Source organism: Callorhinus ursinus, unplaced genomic scaffold (genome assembly GCF_003265705.2).
Source record: "Callorhinus ursinus isolate GAN/ISIS: 27379988/994484 unplaced genomic scaffold, GSC_fseal_2.0 scaffold19, whole genome shotgun sequence".
NCBI classification, from domain to species: Eukaryota; Metazoa; Chordata; class Mammalia; order Carnivora; family Otariidae; genus Callorhinus; species Callorhinus ursinus.
In genome coordinates this window covers 3,806,540-3,833,948 of record NW_027397081.1, presented here as the reverse complement: position 1 = coordinate 3,833,948, position 27,409 = coordinate 3,806,540, and the positions used below count along the sequence as shown (strand labels likewise).

The 27,409-nt window shown below is 40.1% G+C and overlaps 1 protein-coding gene across 9 annotated transcripts in view; it reads right to left on the bottom strand.

Moving 5' to 3' along the window:
- GRIA4 (glutamate ionotropic receptor AMPA type subunit 4) overlaps positions 1-27,409 on the bottom strand; it is a 384,695-nt gene that overhangs the window by 29,695 nt on the left and 327,591 nt on the right. For all 9 annotated transcript variants that reach the window (XM_025893767.2, XM_073903663.1, XM_073903664.1 and 6 more), the window contains 4 exons: positions 23,422-23,628; positions 17,459-17,829; positions 15,266-15,464; positions 8,727-8,974 (listed from right to left, as the gene is read on the bottom strand). In XM_025893767.2, the coding sequence (XP_025749552.1) occupies positions 8,727-8,974; positions 15,266-15,464; positions 17,459-17,829; positions 23,422-23,628 (1,025 nt within the window). The remainder of the gene's footprint in view (positions 1-8,726; positions 8,975-15,265; positions 15,465-17,458; positions 17,830-23,421; positions 23,629-27,409) is intronic.

Sequence of the window (27,409 nt, the reverse complement as noted above, 5' to 3'; positions counted from 1 at the left end):
GGTACTGCCTTAGGGCTCTGGATACTTGGTTTAATTCTAACTTTTCTATTTCTCAGGCCTGGCAACACAGAGCAGCTGTATTCACTGATAAATGCTTTTATGAATTTTTTTTGTGTGTGTGGTTTTAGTTGCAAATACCTGAAAAGAAGAATATGGGGCTGGATATCTGAGGAGAGCTTCTCTTAGTTACTAATGGAATTCTGGCCTGTTGCCATTTTAAAAAGACTGTTCAGAAACCGCGTATCTGTCAGCCCCGAATAGGAAGCAACCATTTTCTGTAAGAGCAGAGGCCTTGTGGGTAGGTCTCCACGGAGTTTATGCTATCCTCTGTATGTGGAGAGGAGTCCACACCCTCCTCTTTTCTTTGAAAGTAGAGAGCTATTCCTGTCACATTTGGTTAATTGACTCCATTTTAATTCTTATTTTGGCTAACTCCCAAAGATTGAATGCTTAGAGAAAACAGATTGAATAATGTTGTTGTAAAAAATTATCTGTGTCAGGTTTTTTTTTATTGAGTACCCCAGAAAAAAAAAAGCAGGCTAAATGAAGTCTACTTTATTTCAATGTGATGTGATAGGACTTTGCATGGTCAGTGGTATTTAAAATGATAGATTGCTCCCACATCTTGGAATTATAAACTTGAAAGGCAGAATTGACGCTAGGATTGTTTTTATGCCTTTAATTTTTCTTCCCTGTTGAGTCATGTGATACTAAGAGAGCGTACTGAAATGGTCTCATAAAGTTTCTAAAAGTGTGTATCATTCTGTGGATGAGCCCGAACAACAGCTTTTTGGGTTTTCAGAGAGTATGGAATCTGCCCATTTAAAATAAGCTACTTTCAATTGTGAAAGAGACTTTTCCAGTATTAAGGAGGATAAACAAAGTATTTCTAACTCCCATTAGTATGATTATTAGTTACAAGATATTCTTATAATTAATATAAGGCGGTTTCCAAGAAGGCTTAGGGCAGGGCTAGGTGGTCTGCAGGGTAACACGGGGATTTTCTATTTAGGTGTTGCCAGGATGTACAGGATATGGTGTTTGTGGCAAAGTTCTCTCAAATGTATGCTATTTCATTCTGAAAACAAGAGTTATAAGACTGAAGGGCGGGGGGCAAACATTAAAATAAATGAACTACAGTTTCTCATTCCTAGCTAAATTAAAACAGAATATAATTCTAAACCAGAGTCTTTACTATTTCCCAGCTCATTCCAAATAATGGCCAAGCTATTTTATCTTCCCTTTCTTAAGTATGAATCATAAATCAGACCCAATCTTGGCTGATTTTATCTTTAGAGACAAAAGGAAGATATTAATAATGTCTCAAGTTACGGCTGGGTGGTTTCCCATATGCTATGCTGAAACATTTTCATTTTTATGGAAAACCATCATTTACTTATGATGCACTAAGTGGATGTCTATTGTTAGGATAAAACTGCATTAAAACAGTATTGCATAGAATTCTACAGTTAGGAGAATATGACGTCTCCACAACGAAGTGAGCTGTAGTTTTAGTTTATTATTATAGGTGTTTTGGAGTTTCATGGTCAGTCTGATTACCATGCTCCCTCCAAGTCCGGTGTGCGCGGGCATGTGCACATCTAAAATGCTCTTTACACGTCTGATTATCCCAAGCATGGAATAAGAGAAGAGCCCCCTCTTCTCTCATGCAATCGCTCCTCACCCTGCCTCCATGCTCTCAGTAAGAGGGACTCGGGACAGCGAGGGGTAGGAATCTGCTATGGCAGGACAACAATGCTGCTCGTCTTGTTCCTACCGAACTATTGAGAGGACTAAGAGTTGTGATCGGAGAACTTTAATGACCCCTCCTCTGCCGAGCCTTGTGGCCTTCCCTTTAGGAAGGTAAGTCTGGAGAACAGAATCCTACACAAGCAATGCACAAAAAGCAAAAACAATAGCAAAAAAACAAAAAAAAAAAAACCCAACCCCTATCACTTGACCTTGCTGCTCTTCTGAGGATAAACTAGCAGCTGCTCCTGGTTTGTAAACGACAAGGGCACTTACTACCTACAGAACTCCTGGTCCTATAGCCTGAGGTCTTCTAGGGAAGAACACTAACTGGACACAGTTTCTTTTGTCGCTGGGCACAGACAGGCCACAGAGGAGCTCTGTAGCCACAGGCAGAAGCTGCCTTATGTGCAGCAGAGACGTTTCACAAAGGCAATCTCTCTGCTGTAGGGTGCTTGTCCTACAGCTGAGACTTGAACCCGCGGCAGCAAACCCATGCGTGGGCCACACCAACATCTCTGATGCACTGGTAAAAGCAGGACCTCCACAGCTGTCGCTGTTTCCCCAGCTCTAGAATTCCTGGCGCCACACATTTCCCTTCCCCCAATCTTTTTAGATTCTTTGCTTTGACGGCCCGGACTTGATTTCCTTATTAAGGTATTTAGTTGGGCCTCTTTCTAGATTTTGGCATTGCCAGTGCCCTTCAGGGGAGGGGGGATTGGCGCGTCTTTTCTCCAGACCTGGTGTTTTTTGGCTTGAGCTCTGGAGAACCCACACGTGGGCTTCCACCCAGCCCTGCGGAACAGGGGGTCCAAACACCCTCACGCACTGCTTTGTTGTTCCTTTGTGTCCCCCTTTTAACCTGAGCACTAGCGCTGCGACAGCTTCTGGAAATCATTCGATTTTGTGAGATGATCTATACTGATTTATAAAGACCAGTGACGTAAGGTGGGACCTGTCTGGCTATGGGGCATCCGCCAAGACGGCAACACTTCCATACATGACTAATGTAAGGATATGTTCATCCACTTATCAGCTGATGAACTTTGGTCTTAGACACGACACCATGTCTCCTAAATACTCTCAGCACATGTGGGTCAAGGCCACCTGACTTGGCTGGCGAGAGGTTCAGCACGCACATCAATTGTGTGTTACCACTGAATCGATTTGAATTGTATAGGATGTACGTATTCTCTCTGGAGATTCTCTCTCTTTATAGGATTTGCTTATAAGGCAATTATGTGGGACTAAGGAACAACAGTTTGGAATTCTGCCTTCTCTTAGAACTGTCACAACTGACGTCCAGTGTTAGGTCCCTCCTCGGATCAGGCTGTGAAGGCTTAAACTGGTGAACCTCATTTATAGCATTTTTATCTCCTTACATTTGATCCTCTTTGAAGTGTTAGAAACTAAAATGGCCACAAATTACCCATTTTCTCAGGCAAGTTACTAACATACGATTTCTAAGTGTAATGGTAAGTAGGAGCACACAGCCAAACATTGAATTTAGAAACATCTCAACGTGGTGTTACCTATGGCAGTCACAAAGCTGAACTCAAAGGGAACAACATGGCTACCAACCGACAAATTCTCAGTGGGAACCCAGCGACCATCTGTTGAATGAACTGGCAAATATATGAAGGCAAATCATATTAGCATTTTTTTTTTTTTTTTTTTTTTTTTTACTATTGGGAAGAATGGCAAACATGTTTAATGCCTGGTGAATCTTAACGAAATGCAGAAAAATGCCACATTCTTTTTATTCTTCATGAGGAGCTGTGATTTCAATCATCTTTCAAGTGTAGGCAAGACTTAAATGACAAATGTAGAATTTCAAATGGCAGTGGAAAGTTTTAGGTTTCCTACTGGACTCACCATTCTAGAAAGGCAAGCAAGGATGGGGTATATGGATTCTAAAGGCGGTTATTTCCCCCTGGGATGCATGCAGTATTGGTAACTTTACCATGCACATCTCAGTTTGTGAATGCAAACTACCTGGTCCCTGCAATAAACACCAGCATCTCTGGTAGGAAACTGGGTAAGTGATGAAGCGTGTTATAACTGGGGGTGGGGGGATTTGTGTGCTTGTGTGCGTGTGTTCTAACCCTTAGTCCAACAGACTATATTCCAAGTCGTAATGGGATCACAAAAACTAAGTTATCTGTAGTATCTCTTATGACATCAAGAAAAGTAAAGGATATTCATATGCAAAAACATCTTTCCTGATAGTTAAACAAACAAACATGTACTAATCTACTGCAACTCATTTCCTGAAAACAAGTGGAAAATTTAATCAAGTGCTGCTCAGGAATATGAGCGTTCAGGTTTAACTTTCTGTACTTTTAAGCTTTTCTAATGTCCACATCAAATGCTAAGAGTTGACTTGTGACTAACATCGAAAACAGACATCAACTTTATTTGCATGCACAACATCCAGCAAGCCCCTTGTTTCTAAACCTTGTAAGTACATGTGAAATGATGAGTAAACACCTATCATCAATTTTACATGAGAAAGTGGTTCCTTAAGGATAATATATTTTTTCACATGTGGATCTGAATCCTAAGTTTAGTACATCCTCCCTAAAGGACCCTCCAAAGCGGAAGAAACATGATTTGGCCTACTGAGGACGCTGCCCATGCTGACAGAGATCTAGACTTGGGCCAGGGATTGCGTTCAAGGTTGAAAGAGTCAGATGGAAGCTGTGTTACTCTGATTCCCTTGCTTCGCAGCCCCCCCCCCCGCCCCCGCCACGCGTTGGCCCCGGGCTCGGCGGTGGCTGTAGTGAGCTGACCTCACGTGCCTGGCTGCAGAGGTCCTGCTCTGGCTGTTATGGGCTCCCTGCAGAGGGAGGGCAGCAGGTCCTACTGGGCCTCTGTGCCCGCAGATCTCAATTACTGATCAAGTTCTTTTGGAACTGCTTTCTTTTGAAACATTTTCTGGGGGGGGGTGTGTGACAGAGCATTTGTCTTATTTTAGACACAGTCTCGCCAACATTTTTAGAGAAGGCAAAATCTGAAGAATTATTACTGTTGAATAACAGAAGATAGGAGACTAGTGCTTGTTTTGGTTTTTGATTTTTTTTTTTTTTAACTGGGCTTCGAACACTAGGGTCGAGTCTACAAATTCTTACAGAGGCCAGGGGAAGTCTTCGGATAGGCTCCCTTGCTATGTTCCCTGGAGATACTCACAGATACGACATACCAGGAATATCTCCAAGAGGGGTCTTCTCATCTAACAGCTATTTAGTACCCAGTACATCTCTGTATTAACCAAGTTACGATCCCCTCTAAACAACATCTGTTGGTTTTATTTGTTGCATAGTAGAGAGTACAGCAACTAGTGTAACTTGGATAATATAGTAAAGATAGTATTTTGTGGTCAAGTATACAGCTTTACTACATAATAAATACCACAGACAGTGGGTCTCTGTTGGGTAGTGAAGCTGACAGTACTAATGGTAAAGTCAAAGTAAACAAACTGCCTCTTTCATCTAAACTCTGCATCCCCACTGCAGTGCTGTCTAAAGCATGTGTTGTAAAAATTTCTCAGCCAGAGGATGGATTTCACAATTGTTTTGGGTTGTCAAGAGTATTGGAGAAGGAACGAGAAGGAAGGCCAGGATGCTGAGAGTCGTATAAATGGCATTGTGCACAGGAAAAGAAGATTCGAGAGAAACATCAAAGCGTGGGGACAGTTGAGAGATAATATAAAAGAAGAGATTTTACCCTTTCATCTCACAATGAGAACTGGAAGTTTTCTTTAGAAGATGACTTTGGAAAATAACTATGCCAGGAAGATCTGAGTTCTCCCACTGCCTGGTATTTATAGTTCGTGGGCACATCTACCTGTTATCACTCCTCTGTATTATAGTAAGACCTAGAGATGTGACGTTCAACGGCATCAACATTCCTAGCATCCTTCTATGACCTAAAACTTGGCGAATCTATGGCAAAGTACAAGAAACCCAGTAATTTCTGACCATGGTTACTGTCCGTCTGTAACTGACAGCTTTCTGTAAACGTTGCAAACACGAGTCTGAAATAGTCTCTTCCAACAACGAGGAGCTCTGTGCTCTATTCCTCTCCTGTGAAGACGGGTGCTGGTCACCCCGCTGCAGTGTTTTCCACCCCACGCTCCGAGACAGTCTCTGGAGCGATCCAGACTGCATTTGTGTGAAGGTCTGCAGTGAAGACCCCAGTCCTGCCTTTCCATCCTGATTCTACACCCTGGTGTTCCTCTTTTCTGGGACATTGATTGTGAAGCACTGTGACCAAACAGCAAGGCCCGGAAACGTGAGACTCCCCAGACCACTGGAAGACTGTTAGCCATTTGTCTGCGTTCTGTGCTTCCGCTGACGTAGCAGGAAAGAATACTGTTTTTCCTGTTCTTCAAGTCTCAGGTTGCCCAGTGAATCACAACAGCAGAGTTTGTGAGAAAGACAAGGAAACAGACTAGTCTCACTGTATCCAGAACTATTAACGTAAAGACTTAGTTAAAAGAAAGATCCCATAGAAAAACAGTCTACTGAACAAATAAGGCAGAAAGGTTTCAAACACACTCTTGATGCAGATGTGCCCTCGGGATCTTGCTGTGATAAATGCAATTGTTTTGAATTTGCTTCTACAAAGTAAATCCTTTATACAGAAGGTGCCTATTCGTCCATCTCTGAGAGTTTGCCTCTGTTCAAACAGGAGGCTCCTCATTGAATAAGAATGAGAGTTTAAGCTTGATGCGTGCCCGTGCGTAGCAGGGCTGGGGGTGGGGAAGTGAGGAGGTGGGGGGTAAGGTGCACGCTGGTTAGCCTTCCCTGCTCTTCCAGTGTTCTCGAAGACCGGACGAGAGGGCTGTGGTTTTGGCATGCAGGGGCCAGCTTGCTCAGGAAACTGTGGCGTATATAAAACAAAGCGCATAAACAAACTCCCCATCCAGGAAGCTGGGTTTAACAATTGCCTCATTAACAAGATCCAGGGAAGGACAGGAAAAGAAGGGGAAGCCAGTAGCGGATGATTATGCAGTTCTAGACAGATGAAGCCCTTCAGCATCTCCCCAAACAAGCCCCGTAGTGTGGATTTGACAGAGTGGCACATTTAAGAGGGGACTCTTGCCATCAATGGGAGTCAGGCGCACCCGTATCTGAGGGCCAAGTGCAGTCCCTGGAACTTGACTTTATCAGGAGACACAAGACAGAGGACAAGGCAGCTACATCCACAGAGAATTAATTAAGAGCAAAAGCGACATCCAGTGAATGTAATCAATAGTCTGAACACTGATCTACATATCAACCACCATTGCTTTCTCCCGCTCCCGTTCTTTTAAATTAGCTACACGAAGGTGCTCTCACAACTCCTACTTCAATAGAGATTTCTTTGCTCCTTGGCTTTGCCGAAATGACATATTTCTCCTATCGCATCCTACAAAACATACCCTCGAAGACCAAACACTCTAATGCCAGTTTGAGTTTCTGAATGGTTGGAACATTTTGGAGTAGAATTTTGTCATGCGTAATTTATTGGTCTGGCTTTCTCCCTGGACATCTCTCTGGTTTCATATGGGAAGTATGTGCAAGGAAACGTGACTTTCTGCCAAAGTCCACACCCAAGTCTGTCTTTACTGGCTCATTTTAACCTCTCTCCTTTTAAAATGGTCCCTTTTGGATACACCGTAAAACCCCTCAGTAATTATTACGGTGCTGCTTGCAAACACTAAATACCGGTTTAAGGTAACTTCCCAGGCCTACTGTCTTGTTTCTGGGATCTGTGTCATCCACGCCCTCACCCCCCGCCCAACACACATAGCCAAAGCTCGCTGCAGTTCCCTTGTTCAAACCAACGAGAACAATCCTATCATCTTTACGTTGCTTTCATTCCTACTGGGCAACAGTACAGGTCTCATCACTTTCACATTTCAAAGGCTTACCAGAGACATCATTTCTCAAGACCGGGTTTGTGGTTAAGTCCTTTAGCAAAGATTCTGATTTCTTCTTGAATCTGTGCTTTGTACGAATCCCTCCGAAGCAGCACTGAGACCAGAGTGGTTTGTCAGTTGTCACTGCTGACTCCGGCTTTGCTCTAGCCCTAGCAATTCACCAGTAGCCTTTATTGCTTAAGGAAAATAGGATATTCTGCCTCCTGGGCATAAACATGTGAATTCCCTATGTCCAGGACCGAAAGGGCAAAAAGGGCAGATTTTACCAGCATTTCCTTAAGAATGAAAGTCTCATCTTTAACACATGTGGGTTATCCGAGTAATCCACATGTGTGATGCTGTGCTCATGAATCACATTTCAGGGGTCTGTGTGTGAACAATTCTGGACTGTCATTGGGTCTAATTTTACAGATCTTACTTACACCACACTCCCTTTGCAACAGGTGCGAGTGTGACGGGAGTAAGCCCCATAGAATCAGAGCCTGCTTCCCGCTGATCATGACCCCATCTATGAATAGATGCAGTTACAAAGTTGGCACTGATACAACCTCAGGTTAATCTAAAATATAAAGATGCCATAATCAATGAAACACTGAAATGGAGAAAAAAAAGTGGTTTGTTAGGAAGAGGTCAATTTCTTCGTACTCAGAAACTAGTGGGCAGGCAGAACTAAAAAAAAAAAAATCATGATAAAATGTAGAATCATTAGCTGACAAAATGAGAGCGCAGAATTGAGTGACTGAAAGAAGTTGACGGGACACGGAAGCGTTGCCACCCACGTTTTAGGCCCACTGGAGGCAGCTAGTGTTCAACCAGTTTGGTTTTTATATGGCCTTCAAAGATATACAGGTCAACTAGGATTAATTGTTCCAAATTAAAAAAAAATTACCTGACTGTTGATCAAAACGTATGAAATGGAGAAAAAGAAAAACAACAACAAAAAAACGAACATACCACGTTCACACACAAAACAAAACCACTGTGTCGGGGACATCAGGGAAGGTGGAATATTATAACAACACACGTTACATTGTTATACTATCCCACCCACCTTAATGAAGAACCCTTGGGTGTAGCTACTCCATAGCCTTTGGAATCCAGATTTCCTCCCACTTTCATTGTATCACACGGCTTGCGCTGCTCGATGTACTCGTTCATAGTGGACTCCAGGAGGAAGGCGAATTTGCCTTTGGATTTTCGGACCCGAGCTACTCCCTCCGCGGTAGTCCTAGTGAACACAGACGGCTCTGCGGATCGCATGTAGGTCCACATCTTTTCGTACACCGCTATTTTTGATCTCTGGAGGAAATGCAAATAAAATTAAATACAGGAGAGAAGGGAACGACATGTTAATAGTGACCGGACCCAGACGAGGAGAAAGCCTCTTTGAGTACCTTTCCCTGGTCCTGCAACTCCAGTCGGCCTGGCTGACTTTTTCCCCTCCAGTTAGAAAACTGCCTTTTACCACGGGTGAAGGACATCATGGAAACGGCAGACATTTAGGAGTGACATCTGAACAAGTGGGTCCCTCTGGTCATACATGATTACCCTACTCAGCTGCCTAAAGAACAACGTATTATTACTATTATTTTTAAACGCAGGGTGCCATAGAGAGAGTGGGACATTTACAATCATGTCTGTATCACAGTCATGGTGAACCCGAAAGGGGCCCGCTCTGCAAATCTGATGACTGATTGAGGACTGCTGCTATACTGTTTTCATTTCTATCTTTTCTCATGCCTCCCAGTTTTAATGTGAAGTGTTCTACGATGTGGATGAAGAGTGGTCCGTATCAAGTCACGAAGGGAGGAGCAGATATAGTGGGGTTCACAAGCCAAACGTCCATAACACAAGACACAAAGTCTAGGTCCACCAAACACTTGTAGACTTTTTCTAATAAAATCTCCAAATAGAACATCCCTAGAACTTTAAAGAGAAGTGATTCCTTCCCTGTAGGTACAGACTTCCAGGTATACAATGAATGTCACGGAGATGAAAAGTGCCACCCAGGGAACAGGGTCAGGAAGGGCCTGACAACGCTGTGTGGGGACAGATGTTGAGCACACTTATCATCAGGAGCCTGGGTGATGCACGGAAGTGATGCATCATGATACTCTACACCTGAAACTAATCTAACAACCTATGTCAACACTTCAGTAATAAAAATCAAAAATGTTTTTCAACTAAAAAGTTAGAAAAACTGAAAAAGAAAGGCGATTCTTGTTTTCCTAGGATATATTGTGGATAGTTAGTCTTTCTGGTACCTTGACTTCAGCCAAGAAATCTTTTATTTCTATTTGTGCTCCATCTACTTTACTCCCATTACTTAATTTACCTAGAACCTTCTGCTGGTATCTGCATTCCTGTTAGATTTTTTCATCCATACAGACATTTTAAAGGTGAAAGTACAACCAAATGAACTCAAATGACCCCAAGGGATATATTTAATGAGGTAGAAAAGGCTGCATCCTGTTTGATGTTTGATAATACGAGGATACACAGAGTTCTCTGGTGCAAGTGCATTTGTTCAGTAACAAGATGCTGAAATTTTGCATCTGGATCCAAATAAAAATTAATGGAGACTTCATTCAGACTTACATCTAAGCACGAGGGCAAATCCTGAGTAGCATGTATATTTGTTTTATAAGGACCCTCCTTTGGTTACCAGAATATAGAGTCCAGTAAGAGACAGATCTTCAATAATCAACAAATGTCCTGAATAGCAAACTTAGGAAGACATGTTTTGGGGTAAAATCAAAGGATTTGGGTTGACAAAGAAAGAAACTGATAAAAGTTGTATTTAAAATTTTGGTTTCAGAAGATGGGAACTTAGTAATCAATATCCTATATAACAGTAAGAGATTTGCATACTTGGGCACATATTAAAAAACAGATATTTTATGTTAATGTATATTCAAATGCTGGTAAATATCAAGATGGAAAATAGATATCCTGTATTGTCCTATGAGGTGTTTTCATGTTATTAACACTTAAAAATACTGCAGTGATACAGATCTTGTGGTGTGTGTGTGTGTGTGTGTGTGTGTGTGTAATGACAGGTGACCTCTGGCCATAGAAATCCTTACATTAGGAAGCTGCAGGCCAAGTACTAAATGAAATTGCAAACGTTCTATGTGCTTTTAGGACAGAGGAGTGTCTGGACTCACAGTCCTCAGCCGTGGGATCCATGAGGGAGGCCGTGTTGCCTGGCCCTAATCATTCCATCTTTAATAACAGAGTTCTCTTCCAGAGAATGAACTCTGCCATTTTACAACGAGTTCCAAACTCTGAAAATCATAAACTGTCTGGATCACCAGATACAGACGTCCTTAACATTTATTCTGATTATTACCATTTAGAGAAATGTTGGTAAATAACATCCTTGTGGCGTATAATCACTCTTTAAAATATAGTGATGACTTGAGAGTTTCATCTAAAAAGATACAGAGTTCCACATACATTGCATACCTCATCTATACTACATTGAAAACAGAAGAAAAAAAACCTGGGTATTATTTTGATCGAAAAATTTTTTTGAATTTTTTTAAGAATATGAGAGTCTGGCTAGTTAGCTGGCAATTCTCCTGTTACTGTTCAGCATCTTACTTAAAGGAATCGGAACCACTAAACAAAACTAACACAGCAGGGTGGAAAAAGAATATTTTTAAGGGCTTGGTAATTAGGAAGACAATTTAACTATAGAATGCAAAAAATATTACAGCAAATGATTCCTTTTTATTTTTCTTTTTATTTATTTATTTTTTTAAAAGATTTTATTTATTTATTCATGAGAGAGAGAGAGAGAGAGAGAGAGAGAGAGAGGCAGAGGGAGAAGCAGGCTCCCCGCTGAGCAAGGAGCCTGATGCGGGACTCGGTCCCAGGACCCTGGGACCATGCCCTGAGCCGAAGGCAGATGCTCAACCATCTGAGCCACCCAGGCGCCCAAATGATTCCTTTTTAAAGGAATAAAGTATTTTTAGGCAACTGATATTTTTTAAAAGTCCATTTGCATAACGCTAATGTGAGGGAAATTACTGTTGCCTTTGTTTAAATATACTGAATTACGTATACCAGAAGTGCAAAAGAAGTTACATTAATTCCTTTAAAGTCCAGAAGAAAGAGGGATCTGTAGTGTAGTTGGGCCACACTTAGCAAGCCTTATGTATAAAGGATATTGTAAAAATACAGCATCCCGGTGGAAAAGAGAGTAATAATGAAAGCAACTCCTTTGGGGGAAAAATCACACTGTTTGTCACTCTGTGAATGTTTAGAAATTCTGATTCTAATTTCAAGGTGCATGGCAGAGATAAGGTCACATCCCCATGGGGAGGGGGGTGCTGGGGGCATTCAAGAAGGGAAGGACTGGAAATAATATCCCTGTGCCTTATTTGTGACCACCAGAGGTGTGTGCTAAGGAGCAAGGGCAAGCAAATCTTTGTAAATTTGATGAGACAGGCTAAAAGGGAATTTCTGCAGACCCAGCAAAGTCCTAAGTACAGTGATAATGGGATTTTAAGTCCCTAACATCTTCAACTATAATATCTTCTTAAAGATCAGGTTTGGGGAGTGAATATGCTCAAAGTAATAAGCCAAGATAATACAGAAGTCATTATTTTTTGAGATTAGAAAAATAATCTGATTTATTTAATTCCTTATTGTGAAGTTCAATGCATAGAAAACTTACTAATTTAAAGCACTATTTTATCACTGCAAATAATTCTTGGAGTTTTAAAAAATGTGCTGTTCTTTAAATTTCTCAAAAATTGCCTTTCCTGTTTTTCACAGAAAATACGGACAGATGTCACACATTGTAGTTAATGTTAATATTGTTGCCAGGTGAATTATTTCCCACTTCCAGCAGCTTAAGCAGCAAGGCTTCTGTTTGCAATATTTGATAATCTTAAATAAGCCCTGAGATAGTAATCCACCTCATTTATGCTTTCGTGGTTTGACTGATGACTCCAGCAGCCACAGTATAAAATATGAACCGCAATGAAAATCAGTGTGTGTGCATCAGGTGTATAACGATGTCTGAACACCTAGCCAGCAAGGCTGCCCTTCAGTGACCGGTCCAGACTTTCCCTAAATGCCTCTACGTTTATGCTTAACAAGATGCAGAGAATACAGAACATACCAAGTTTCATAATGGGGCAAAAACCAAGGCAGCAGTTGAATTCGGGTATAATCTCCCCCCATGGCCTAATTCTTTCTCCAGTTGATTTGTGACTGCAACATTTTTTGGAAGCACTGAGTACAGGTCACTCCCTGAGGCAGTTTAGTGGGGCTGAGAGATGTACTGGTACTGTGTTCCTACGAGAAAACATTTCTGACAAGTACAAAAATACCCTTCACATTCTGTTGCCGCCACCCGTCAGACAGAACGGTTTATTTAAACCAGGTCATCCTCTGTGGGAGGGGGGAACACAGCGTAGGAAATGAATTAGATTTTTATCAGAGAACACACATGCATTCCTGAAAGGCTGCTGCCGGGGAAAATTATTTTCTTGTCCCATTAGGGTTCAGGCTGTTCTGCAACAATAAATACCTTATAAAAAAGTCTTTCCATTTTAAAGCTGCCTGGGAGGTGGGGGGAGGGCCACGGTGAGGGGCACGGCCTGTGTAGAATGCTCTGTGAATCCAGCAAGCTGCTTCCCTTCGTCCTCTATTTCTTATCAATATGGTCTCTTATCTACCTCACCAGTTTTTAGAATTTGCAACACTTTTAAAAAACTCTATAAAGATTAGAAATAAACATTTTCAGTGTGCTTGATGCCAAGGAGCTGTACAGTGAGTTGTTTCTGAAAATTTTTTTTTCAGGGAATCAACATGACATTTCTTTCTCCCTTTATCACTCAAGGCCAGAATAATGAAGCTGCAAATATTTACCTTATTTACATGAAAATCAGTCATCATTTCTTGGTAAAGTGCAAGTGATAGCACAAACTTGTATTCCATTTTGATGCCTATGCATAATGGTTTCTAGGCAAAGTTACTGAATTCTACCTATCTAGTTCAGGGTGGAAGCAGTTACAGATTTATAGATTTCTGGCAGGGTATTGAAATTTTGCTAAAATGTGTGAGAGCAGTATGCTTCTATCAGGAAGCTTTAAAGACTGGGATGCACTCCATAAGTTTTAAAAATTTGGTCAGTTAAGTTTATCCAGAGAATATTGTTAGTAAAATCTATTATCTACTTACAGTTTTAGAAAAATTTGCAAATACTTTATAATTATCGTAAATGTTTCATTATATCTACTAACAATGCTCTCTAAATTGTTGACAAGGACACGGTTCACTGCATGGTTTCTTTTGTAAACAATGCCCAATGATGGGTTTGACAAAGTTTTTGATTGGTTTGTTCTTAATTCAGTATTATGTAAACACTTGTAGTATATAAGAATACCAGAGTCAGATCTTTTTTAAAAAGAGAAATCTCTCACTGAACTTCAAGTACACGAAAGTTAAGTCTGGCTTAAAGAGTAGGATGTTTTGTTGTTTTTAATTTCCAAGCTGAGTGGGAAAATGATAAGCATATACATTTAAAATGACAATGTAATCTCCCAGGTACTATTTATGTAAGCATGCACTTACTTCAAAGGGCTGTCATTATTTTTACACGAAAGCTTAGAAAACAGGGAAATATTCTTGTCTCCTAAATTATTTAAATATCTAGCCTGTAAGCAATTGAAATTAAATGTAAAATATCCTCATTATTACTTAGGTAAATATTTGTGAAAATGTCACTCTGACTACCTTTTAATGTTTTGGTTCTGAAGTCACAAAATGAATCCTTATCTCTGACCAGACATTACCAAGTGCATATCTCTGGATTTAAGTAGAAGCACAGTAAAGGAGTTTCACCGATCAAAAATTCATCCTTATAGTGGAACAAACAAGTAAAAAAACAGAAACAAAAAAACCCCCAAGTACCTGCCATCCCAATGGCAAGCCAAAGGGGTCATCATATCCATATGTGAAATTATATCAGTTTGAACAATTTTATCTGTAAAAGCAGAGAAATCAGCACACACAATATCTTGTGAAGGTATCCAGAACCTAATAGTTCTGTTACCATTATCTTGTGAGAAAGCAAATCTATTGCTTTGAAATCCATTGTTACAGAACAGATTACAGACTATACCTCATATAAGTAAGTATAAGCTGCAATTAAGGTTTTGGGTTTCAAATGCGGCAAGTTAAACATATTCTTAAGACAAAACAAACCCAAAAAACCTTGCTTTCATTTTTATGCCCTTAACCTTAAAGCACATATAAATGATAATCTTCCAGATGCAGTATCATCATAGCATTATAAACGTTGGAATCTTTTGGAAAATTACATTATAAAGTTGCCTTAATTACCTTTTTGTTGTTACTTTTCCTTGGGTCTCTCTTGCAATGTGAATAAATTAATTAGCTTTTGCAAACTAAAGTGATTATAAAAGCAAGTAGAAGTATTAGCAATAAACACAGCATCACTATTATATTTGCAAAACCTACAAATAGCTAGAGCCCGTAATATAACTGTTGGCAAACAGCCTGAATTTCAAAATTATGAACATTTCATGGTTAGTTTTTTCCTTAACTTACTCTGAAGAATTCTTTTGTTGACCCTGAGTCCAGGGTTCCATAGGCAATCTCTGTTTGTTTGGCCAGATCTTCCGCACTTTCTATGGGGGAGACCATTCGCTCAACCGTCAGGAAAGCGGCGAGGTTAGCGGTGTAAGATGATATAATGATGAGCGTAAAGAACCACCAAACACCTCCAACAATTCGACCTGAGAGGGATCTAAACATGGATAAGATAATGCACATTTTCCTTTCTCTAACCAACAGAGAGAAAGAAAAGAAATATCATAAATTCACTGTGTTTAAAACCACAATGGCAATTACAGTTTTATTTTCTGTCACTCTACTCAAGAATGATTCTAGTCTTTCTGTATAATCTGAATGCCACTGAAAATATGGAAAATGTTTCCTTTTTATTGTTTATTCCCAGAAACATGGAACTTAATGCCTTTCCTTCAGGTATAGAAAAGGAACACTTACTTAAATTCATTGATATCCCCCCCTTTACATTTTAGTGTCTCTGGGATTGGGGTGCAGCCTACAGGTGACAGGGCAGAACACCGTGGCGTGGTTTCACTGCACATCACCACTGTCTTCGTGGTACATGTAACAGCAGTGCGTGTTAACAACGCGTGAGGTCTTCGATTTCATACAGATGCCCTTCTGAGAGAACTTGCGACTGTCTTCACACAGAGCCCTGCCAGGGTGCGTGGGGCGCGTGGGTCCTCCAGATGAGGACTCAGACTGGTCTCAATGCGACCACAGCTGGGGAGCATTTTGTCTGCTTGATATTTCATTTCTGATCTGAGCGGAGGATGACCTATCTCCAAATGCAGCTTTACACACTGCCATAAATATGTTCTCTCTGCCATTGCCAGCACGAGACCAAAGCACGGGACTTGTCGATGCACAGCATGACACCATTAAAAACGGATGCTAAACCTCTAAAGGAAAAAGTTCTCTCCCCATCCTTTCCCTGGTATCAGGGATGTGTGGGTGATGTGGATGTGGAGGAAAAGTGAGGATGGAATGAATAAAAAAATCCAGGTCACTTTCATAATTGATCTCACTCCCTGGGACCATCCAACTTTAAAATTCCTGGGACAAATTATTTTTAAACATTTTTTTAATGTAAGAAAAAAAATTCATATTTTCCATGACATTTCTAACTTTCAAATTCTCCCTTCTTAACCATTATTATATAAGTAGCACCTGTTGGTTTTAACTTAGCATTTGCTTAATCCTGGTTTTCAAAACCATTCCACGACTTGCTTGGCTTTCTTTTCATTTCATTAATTTAGAGTTACTGACTCAGATTTATATGTTATTGGAATTTAAACACATTTATAGTTTTCCTAGATATTAAGGAACAGAGTGTATTGTGCCTAAGATGTCTCCTTTTGAGAAAGCATACATTTCTTTAAAAAAAACTGTATATTTGCGATGCTAATGTAAGTCATATATTTAAGTTCATTCAGTTCATAGCTTCTCCTACTTGCAGTTATTTTTCCTGTGGGAGAAGGTTGGTTTTTTTCTTGCAACAGGAGATTGGCTGCATTTTTGGCAAACATAACTGAAAAATGTCTTAGTGGTATCCAAAGGAAGTGAGCCATGACTCCACAGATATTGAAAAACATGTCTATTAAACTAATACAGTATTGACGTTGCTGAGTTGGCCCACAGCTTACTTATGTTTTGTTACACAGAGCAATGTATATCTCGTACCTGCTACACCGACTCAGGGTTAGGTAAGTCTATGGCAGAAATCTCCCATAAGGTACATGGGATGTAAATGGAGGTCAAAATTAATTCTTAAAAAACGAACAACAGCAACAGTAACAAAAACTTTCGATTTTGAAGAGGAGACAAAATGAAAACGAATTCTTAATCTGACAATTTAGATTTTCATTTCCATCTGTCAGACCACTGAAAGAGATATTAACACTACGTGATTTCTAAAAGTTCTGAGTGGTTGCATACGTTACTTTTCCGCTGGGAAAGTTTATCTTTGTGATGTGTCCACATTTGGTGCTAACTTGGAAAAACTGGCTATGAAGGTACTCAGATTAATTTGGGAATTGCACGTTTGTTTTTTCCCCCCTTTGTTTCAAAGTAATGCTCTGCCTCTGGGAAAAGAACGTGTAGAGAGATGTTGTTCACAACACCGAGAATGACGGGGCAGTCGGTGAAGAAGCAAAGAGTTTTCCAACTAACCTGGGTGAAATGTCACATCCTTGCTGCATAAAGGCACCCAGGGAAAACCAGAGGCTGTTAAAGATGCCAAACTCATTGGGAGGCTGGTCGCTGGGTCCTTCCTTCCCATCTTCTGGCTCCTCTGTGTGCCACTCATATGGACTAAACCTGCTAACTAGGAACAACACCACGCTGACCCCGATGTAGGCAAAGACTATGCACATCCAAATCTCATAGGCCAGAGGGTCCAAGAAGGAAAACACTCCTGGTTTAGATTTCTGAGGCTTTTTGATCATGATTGATATGCCCAAACTCATGAAGGGCTTAGAGAAGTCGATGACCTCCTCCCGGACCAAAGTGATTGTCAGAGGGGCGATAGCAATCTCTGCCTTCTGTAAGAGAAAAGACACCGAAAACACACAGCTTAATGCATTTTGTGAAGCGACAGGCCCTGGACCGGTCCACTCACACCTAACGAGTTAGGCATTCACTCTACATTTCGAGGGGAAAGCCAACAATTGAGTAAGAACAGTGTTAAATGCAAAGGTGAACAGTAGACTGTTTTCCTAAGAGAACAGACCACGTACACGGCACGAAATATTTTTATTGGTGCTAGTGATTGGAAGAGAGAAAGAGAAACAGGGAGAGTGGATGTAAGCAAAAATAACTTGGACTCAGACAACTGTATTAGTCTTTACGGACGTGGGCTGGGCCAGAGGAGGAGCCTTAATGACCTCCCCATATGGCTGGATTTCGGAATCTCTTGGCTGGAATTGCTGGTATGTTGCAGCCGTTTCATTTGGAATGGTGCCACTGACTCATTAGTTGGCAGTCCCTTAATATTATGAATGCAAATTTCAAACAGTCCTTTTTTATTCCTTTCCAGTTGTAAGAAAACCTATTCTACAGTCTGTGTTTGTAGGACGGAGGACACCCGCTGTTTGATGACATTTTCCAATCCAGTGCACACACAAAAATCTGGAAATTGGCATTTATTTCTTCCTATTCACATACTTTGAATTTCTACTCTGAATTTCTAACACAGCTTTCAGAAAACAGTGGATTCAATTCTCAGCTATTATGATCAAACGTAAGACACCAGCTTCCGTTTTTGTTCTGTGACTCTGAGCTATTTTTCTGAGCCCACTTTCCATGTCTCTCCAATGAGGACAATTTCCTGTTTGCCTCATTGCATTACTGTGATTCTCTCTTACAGAAAACTTAATAAAATCCCAGTGAGCATTTACTGAGGGATTACGTATCTAATGCTGAACTAAGTATTTTAAACGGCCTCTCATTTCACACTATGATAATCCCGTTTTTATCACTGTTTTCTAGATGACAGAGCTGAGACTCAGATGTACACATTACGACCCTTCTGTGATCAGGGCTCGTGTGTCTTCCATCAATCTTGCCATCTCTAAAACTGAGTGAAATAAAGTGTCATGAAAACACTGTAAACTCTTACATGATCTGTAGGTGCAAAAAGGTTATTTGATTGTTCATTTTGAAAGGAAAATATGTGGTATTAAAGTGGAATCTGAAACATGGCCAGGCATGCGTGCTCTTGCAGAGGCTGACACCCTCACACGCACCCTATGGACCCCCAGGTCACTGGCTCACATGCCAGCCAGCAGCCTGATCCCAGGTTGTGTGGTGGGCTGACAGGGGAGGGTACCCCGGCCATGATGCTGCCCACTGGGTGGCTGACTGTTAACTCTAAGGGCCCTCAAGTGGGAATGAACTTAGCTTGCCTCCTAAATGCCCACACTTATGAAAGTCAGACTCACCACTGGGAGGTTATTATTTTTGCCATTTTATTATTTGCATAATTTTCATTACACAAGTGACATATGAACTAACTATAGAAAAATTACTGTGTAAAAACAGAATTAAAAAAAATTAAGGAAAGTTACCTCCATTCCCTTCACCTACTCTTGCTCTTTCTTCATGTATGCCCTGCTAGACATGGTTTGAGGAATCAAATTTTTCTTATTTTAAAATGGGGTAATATGAAACACTACAGTTTGTAATTCCTCTACTCAGAAGGATATGATGAACTCCTTTTATTTTATCATATATATTAAAAATTAATGTTTGCAAGTACTTTATCATGGGAAAATATAAAAATTTGCTCAATCTACTTATTATTTTAGGAGATGTTTATACTGTTTCCAGGTTTACACAATTTCCAAACTTTGATGACCTGAACATCTTTGAAGACATGCCCTGGTACATCCCTTAATTATTTAAGATGAATTTCTAGAACTGGGATTGCTGGTCTACATGGGAAGAATCCTTGTAACGGCCACGATGCGTTTTGTGCAACTTTTCTCCGGGAAGATCATGCAAATTTCCACCGCCAGCAGCACCATGTGAAAGCACCCCTGCTAGGAATCCACTAGGAACCGCTAGGAATGCTGGCCTGCCCATGTGTATCATTATTCTCATTCATCTTTGCCAATCCACTCCATGGCAAGTTCGATCTCTTTGTATTAATTTGAATTTATTTTTATAAAACATTTATTTTATAAAACAAATAGCCACTTTTCCTTTTTTTTTTTTCAGCGTCACAACCTGTCATACTCTGCCCCTATTTTCTATATGGCGTATTCACCTTTTACTTACTAATTTGTAAGTGCTTTTAAATATATTCAAAAAATTAACTTTTATTTTCTGTATATGTTGCAAATATTCTCCCTGTTCAGTAATGGTTTTGTTTACATAATTTAGTTCACGGTACTTCGTTGCAATATATATGTATTCAATTTTATTGTAGCCATATGGCTTTTTGGCGTTTTCAGCCTTTGGTCTCATGCTTAGAAAAATTCTTCTCATATCATAGGATCAGTCTTAATCATACATGTTTTCTTCTTGTACCTATAATTCCTTTAAGCTTTACTTGGTATCGTACGTGATGATGTGCTACAAACTGGTTAATTTTCCAAGTGGTTGTTCTGCCGTTGCAACAGGAATAAATGAGTAACGCATCCTGTCACTGATGCGAAATGCCACCTTCTGCATACTAAGCTGTTCGGTGTAGTGTTCTTAGGGAATGTTGTATGGACACGAGCTACCATGAAGAGATGAAAGCAACATGGAGAGAAATCAAGGAGCCTCTAGCATAGGAAACAGGGAGTGAGGGAGGCAAACGCTGCGTCGGGGGGTGACACGAAGGTTGACGAGGACACTTTTGAAATCTGGAAGCTGTGTTTTCAAAGAGGCTAGTGAACAGAAAAGATAAACCTGGGCTTTCTCTGTGAAGACCAGAGAGGCTACATCCTGTGCCTCGTTCCACGACCTCTCAGCGATTCCCAAAATGCAGCGTGTCAAGTATGTCCCGCAAGAGCTGCCTCACATTTGGATTCTTGAGGGCTGGAGCGAGACTCCTGGACCCGCATGGTAACGCTTACCACAGGGGATTCTGGTGCTGGCAGGCCCCGGAAGGTGCTTGGAGAAATACTCCCGTGGATTAAAATCCACGCACACCAGTATGCAGGGCCCAGCAGAAGGCGCACAGAACATGGCAGAGAGGACTTGGTGTGATGCACGGGGACCACAGGAGGGAAGGGCCTGAGTGGCGGGGGTCGTCCTGCACCCTGGGGCCACCACCTGCTGGCGTGCTGAGGCCACGCGTGAGTGTGTTCTGGAACACTTACTCTGAACAATGCCAGTAACAAAGTTTGCAAAGAACAACATAGTAGTAATAGTAGTAGTAGTAATAATAATGGGTTCTAAGTGAATCATTTTACTGTCTAATGGGCTTTGTTGGATAGGAGAGAATGGATGGAGCTTCCCCTTGGGCCCTGGACATTGCGCATTTGTTCTATGGATTAGCAGGTAAGAAAGTAAAAAAAATTAAGAAATGCAGACTTTGCAGACACCAGGATGAAAAGTACCAAATCTGCAGAAAGGATAAGAGACACTGAAAAAGATTCCTTTTGGGAAAAAGTCAAGTGACAGAGATGAGAGAATTTAACCCTTTGCAGATGAACTGAGGATTGAATACGGTGAGTATTAATTAGCACTTGTTATCTTTTCTCTCTGAGAACTGCCTGACCTTGGGGCTCTGTGTTACTGTGACATGTGTTATGGTTGTAGCTCTTGGTTGACTGCTGTACTCTCTTACTATCACTTGTTTCTGTTACTTGAACAATGTGGCTAGAGCCCTTGCAAAGAGGCGAGGCTGGGCTGCCCAGTGGGTAGGGATTCTGGAGGAGAGACATGTAACAAATGTTGTAGAAAGTTACTCGGGTTAGTTACACCATCCATGACTAACTGGTAATCCAAGCAGGATTTTTTTGAGATGAAATACCCAATAGTGTTTTCTGTAGGAAGTGAATTACTACAGTTCTAACAAGTTGAATAATGTTTACACTTAAAATCTACTAATAGTCGGGGCGCCCGGGTGGCTCAGTCGGTGAAGCGTCTGCCTTCAGCTCAGGTCATGATCCCAGCGTCCTGGAATCAAGTCCCGCATCGGGCTCCCTGCTCAGCGAGGGTCTGCTTCTACTTCTCTGTCTGCTGCTCCCCCTGCTTATGCTCTCTCTCTCTCTCCCCCTGTCAAATAAATAAAATCTTTAAAAAAATCTACTTACTGTCTCAAAAATTAAAAGTATTACCGAAAGTTTAAAATATTACCGAGGAACACATGGTTTAGGAATCCCTTTTCTTTGGGACTTAAAAGCTTACTATCAAACTGTTGAGCCCTGCGATAAAACACTTCTTGATTTTTTTAAAACTGCACATTTTTTTTTCTTCAATTAGGGCAACGGACTAGTCAGCAGTTCTTTTTACATGGATATAAAACTAAACGACTGCTCTTTAAGGCCAATTTCCTCTTCTGCTGAGGTTATAGCTACTGTATCAGACTTGTTGGAGAACGTCTGTGGCTTTGGGGTCTGAAACGCAGGGTACAGGATCAGGAAACTATCGAATTGTAGCTCGGGCTTGGAAAGGGAGCCCCTCTCCAGACTTCAGTTATGCTCTCGGTCCTGTTCTCTTCTAGGGAAGGAGGACTCTCATGTAATTATTTCAAAGGGGTCTTGTGAGGATGAATCAGAGTCGCTTGAAGGTGAAATCTGTGAAATATGAACTGGCTTACAGGAGATTTCAGAGTATGTTTTGTGTGTGTAACTTCTCACTGTGAGCTCTAGGTCCGGTTTCTGGACTTCGTAAATATCAGGCATCACCAGCGCTTGCTAACTGCTGGTTTCATTTTGATACTTTGCAGGGATATAGCTGACGAAATTGACCTTGTTCTCATCCAGGCAGGAATGTCTACACTGAATTTGCCCTTGGCTATAAATGTGTATACTCACTATCTGGTAAAGCGAAGGGCTTGATGTGCATTCACGTGAGGCCTGCTGTGGAATACATTCTAGCTTTTGCGTTTGGCTGGGTCTCAAAAAATGATGGCCTTGCATAAAGTTTAAATTTACTGTGTTCAGCAGAATTGTAGGAATCGCATATTATTGCTGAATATTTTATAGATGCTAAAGTAGTTTAATGATTACTTTACCAATTATGTAAAAGATATTTATCAGTAAGTACAAGCAACAGGGACATAAATAACTAGTTAAAATAAGGTCCAACTTTATGCTGTTGGAGGAAATCTGCTCCTTCAATGATCAAGTAACATGATAGATTTGTTTTGCAGTTCTTAAAAACATGGCTATGGTATAGCAGCACCAGGCTTAAGAGAATAATCATCACAGAAACTGAAGTCACCTTTTTTTAAATAGGACATCATATCCCAAATTTTTATCTTTCCTGTTTTTGAAAGTTCTGAGGTATTAGCTTCTCTCATTATTTGGGAATTGCACCATAATGAACTAGAGAAACATCTGAACGTGGGATATGCCTCTTTCAAGGTAACTGCAAATTTATAAACAGTAACAGGTCTTGAGAAACTGATATGTGCCCAGGTGATAAAAAGTTTCACGTTTATGTAAGTAAATTCTTCAATAAATTGATTTGCTTACCCCATAAACAAGTTCGCCTACCATCCCATTCCAGATTTTTGTGTCTGCATCCCTTGCTCCGTACTTTCCATCAGGGACAATGGCAATTTTATACTTGATACCAATGTGTTTTGCAATTTCAGATGCCAAATCTACACAGTATCCTTCATACTTGTCATTTCCTTCAAACATTTCGTGATTTTTCTTGTACATAACATATGGGGATTCCTATAATGAGAGAAGTAGAACTGTAAAGGAGAAATTATAAAACATTCAAAAGTCTTTATGTAACTTTTCAGCTGCAGAATTTGTCAAGAAGATTGTATTTAATATTACTATACACACTGATTTTGTGTGGTTAGAAATCAATAATAAAACAGATGAATATAGGAATATGCTAAGGAGTATATTCAGTTGCTTTATATTGGGTACAAAAAGTGAAACCTTTAAAGAGTTTTCTACCCAGTGACGGTTACATATGGAGCACCGTGACTGTGGCATGAAGAGTATGCATTAGTAACTGGCTAGGAAAGTATAAGCCTATCACCTTTGGCAATGAAATCAGTATTTCTAAAATAGCTCACGAAGTTAAAGACTATATAGTACTTATTCAAGGTCACAGGTCTCCATATTCTGCATCTTGTTTAGCCACGTCCAATTGCAATCTCCTTTAGGAAAGGAGCTAGAGATTTTCCTCTGCTCTCTAGCATTTCGCTGGATGCTTTTCTCAGAGCAGACACTAGCAAGTTCAGTGAAGAAATGAATTAATAATTAAAAACATCTTATATACTTATTTGCGTTAAATTGGCTTTCCTAAAACTATCCAGTATTTTTGGCTTTAATGAGGGTTGTGGTCCATGAAGTTTTATTCTATTAGAAAGTATGTCTCCAATGAAAGCTAATAATCCCCCCAATTGTGACAATAACACACTTCAAGTGATATTCCCATTTAGTTTTTGAAGTAAGTAAGACAGATGATAGGATGAAGAATTATTGTGAAAATCCTTATAAAATGAAAAGATTTACTGGTGGCTAATAATAACTAGACAGTTTCCAGTTAAACACACACACACACACACACACACACACACACACACACACACACACACACACACACCTAAACCATACCATTTAAAGGCCGTGAACTAAAGACACACATTAGCAAACAAGCACCTGATTTTATAAATGGAGCCTAATGCCACCAAAAGATAGGTCTCGTAAACATCCAAGATAGACCTGCTGGTCACACCTCAGATTTGCAGACGAGGAGTGACCACCTTTGGCCACAATGTCACTGAGATCATGGGTTTATGATTTTATAACATTGTAACATAACATCCACTGAATAATTTTCACAGGAAATTCTTCCTCTCCCCCAGCACATGTGTACTTGGGGAAGTTGAACTTGCTCTTGAAAATCTGGATTAGACAGTATTCTACTTTGCATAACGAAGCACTGTATAGTACTTCTGATTTTAAGTACTTTGTAAATGTAGAAACTACTTTAAAAAACTTAATAAAAATGTAAATTACATGATAGATAACTTTCTCATTGAGATGTCCTAAATAACTCTACTGTGGGCAACTGTCTAGGGTTGGTCCTTGAATAATCCTGCCTTAGGCTGACATAGTCAAGGGACCCAGAACTCTCTCATGTCTTTGAAACTGATGAATATTTTAACACCGGACTTGGATAAATAAAGCTTCTCCACCTATAAAGTTAAGCAACTAAGTGTCTCTTCTTTAGAGAGATGACAATTATTTAGTAGCTTACAGAAAACATTCTCCAAATATAAAGGGTTTTGAAAATTATAAATGTGGTGAGTTATTGCAAAGCAGTGTTAATTTCTAAGATATAAAATATTAGTAGTCAAAATGAGCTAATCCTTTCATTCTCTTTTTCTTGTGACAGCTAATTAAAATGTGGAAGTACATGTAGAGAAAAGCAAGATTCACACATTTGTAAAATGCTTAAAATTGCAATTGAAATGCCTGTATAGTTACCACTTACAACTCTCAGTATAACAAACTTAAGAGTTTTCAAAAGTTGTACATCTATGGCTCACACGCAATTCTAAAGGGTCCAGAATACTTGAACACGTAAGAATTTCAGTCCTCAAATACATATATGACAGTATTAGCTTGTATGCACATTTCTCTAGCGAGAAATCCCATATCATCTGCTAAATTCCCTCTACATTATATAGTGAATAATTTGCTTTATTAAAAGCTGCACTTACATTGTGTACTCAAACATTTATTAAGCACCCACAGTGTGCCAGGCAGTTTGCTGGGAGCTAGGGGGTACGAAAATAAATAAAATATGCCTCCTGTCCTCTTGTGATTAAGATTATAATTCTTAATTATAAGGATAAAGGAGTAAGAGTGGGGGGGACAATCATAAAACACAGTAGTGAAAAATAAGAATAGCTCTACTTAGTGCATGCTCTGGATCAGAAATAATGCTAAGTTCTTTGTGCCTTTCATTTACTTTTCACACTGATATTTTGAGGTAGGCATTTCCCATTTTGCAGCGGGAAAATTTAAGTCTCAGAGAGGGCAAGCGAATTGTTCAATTTCACAGAAGTAGCAGGTGTGGGAACTGAATCTGTATTTGGAAATATCTGGAAATTGTTGAAACTATCATGGCATTTGTCAAAATGGCATGCAACACTTTGATATTTTGTATGATTTAACTAGACGGGGACAAGTTTAAGGACATGAATTTCTGTATTATGAGTAAATGAAATGCTTTCTATGAAATTGTGGGTATACAGTGTAGATAAAACCTTTCCATATCTCCTCATATTGTCTGGTACCTATAAGACACTCAATGAATATAAAGATTTCCTGGTGCACCAGTGCTCCCTAAATAGGAATATCATGGTGAAGTAATTAGAACTTCTGATTCAGGTCTTCAAAAAGGAAGTAATTATTAAGTGCTAGGCCGTCTCTTCTGAAATAGACATATGTAAATCTAAATAAAAAATGTATCTAGTGTTTTCTTTCCCTTTTTTAAATTCCTTTTTTGGACAGCACAGGCCCCTCAGGATCTTTGCTTTCCTGCCAAAGAGACCAACAAAGACTAGAAAACTTTCAGCTTACTGAGGATGTTGATTAGAAATTGAGCTAGACTGTCTGCACGACCAGGGGCATGCACCATTACGGAGCTTCAGGTGAGCGGGGCGTGCAGCGTAAGAGAAGTAAGACCGTCGTGCTCAGGGAGGCGGGAGGACCGGCCCACAGAAAGGCCAGGCTTTTCTTGAACAAAAGCTCTCCTGGTTGCTCAGCGCTCCTCACTTTCTTCAAGTTGTGTCTCATTTTGCTTTTCTTTCATTTTTAAACCTACATGAGTAGCAGATCCTCAATGCTCTCCCAACCTCCTCCTTTGCACCAACCCAGCCTGACAATTTTGCCCCCAAGTAGCCTTTCTGACCTGCATATTTGGGGAGGATTTAATACAAGTGTTTGGGGCTACTACGGGTGAAGAAAATACCAAATCTTTTCAATATAATAGAAAATGAGTCCTAGCCAATCGTTAAGGAGGATTTGTGGGGCATCTTTGATAAGGAGCCCTTATGGAGTTCAGGTGTTCAACTGTGAATAAAAATGGAATGACCAGAGAAGTGGAATATAACCTCTTACTTCTGCCTTAAGAGTCTAACCTACCATCTTTATCATCAACTACTGTGCTCTGCAGAACAGTAACGCCTCAGAAGTTATTTTAAATGCATTATTTCTTAGTGATTGGGAGTTTATTACTAAAATTCCCATAATGGGTAGTGTTCTACATCTGCTCTGCTATTTCAGGAAAGAAATCAATCTCTGTCTAAACCTGCTACATTAGGGCTTAAGGAAACGTTTGTGTAAATGAATTAAGACGATTTCCAATCAATAAAGTATTTTCCTACTGAGAAAAAATTTTTGGATTATTTGTATTCAAAGCTGTTGAAACAGATACTTATTAGAAAGGCTTTAAGGTTTTCTAAACATAAAAATATAATCATTA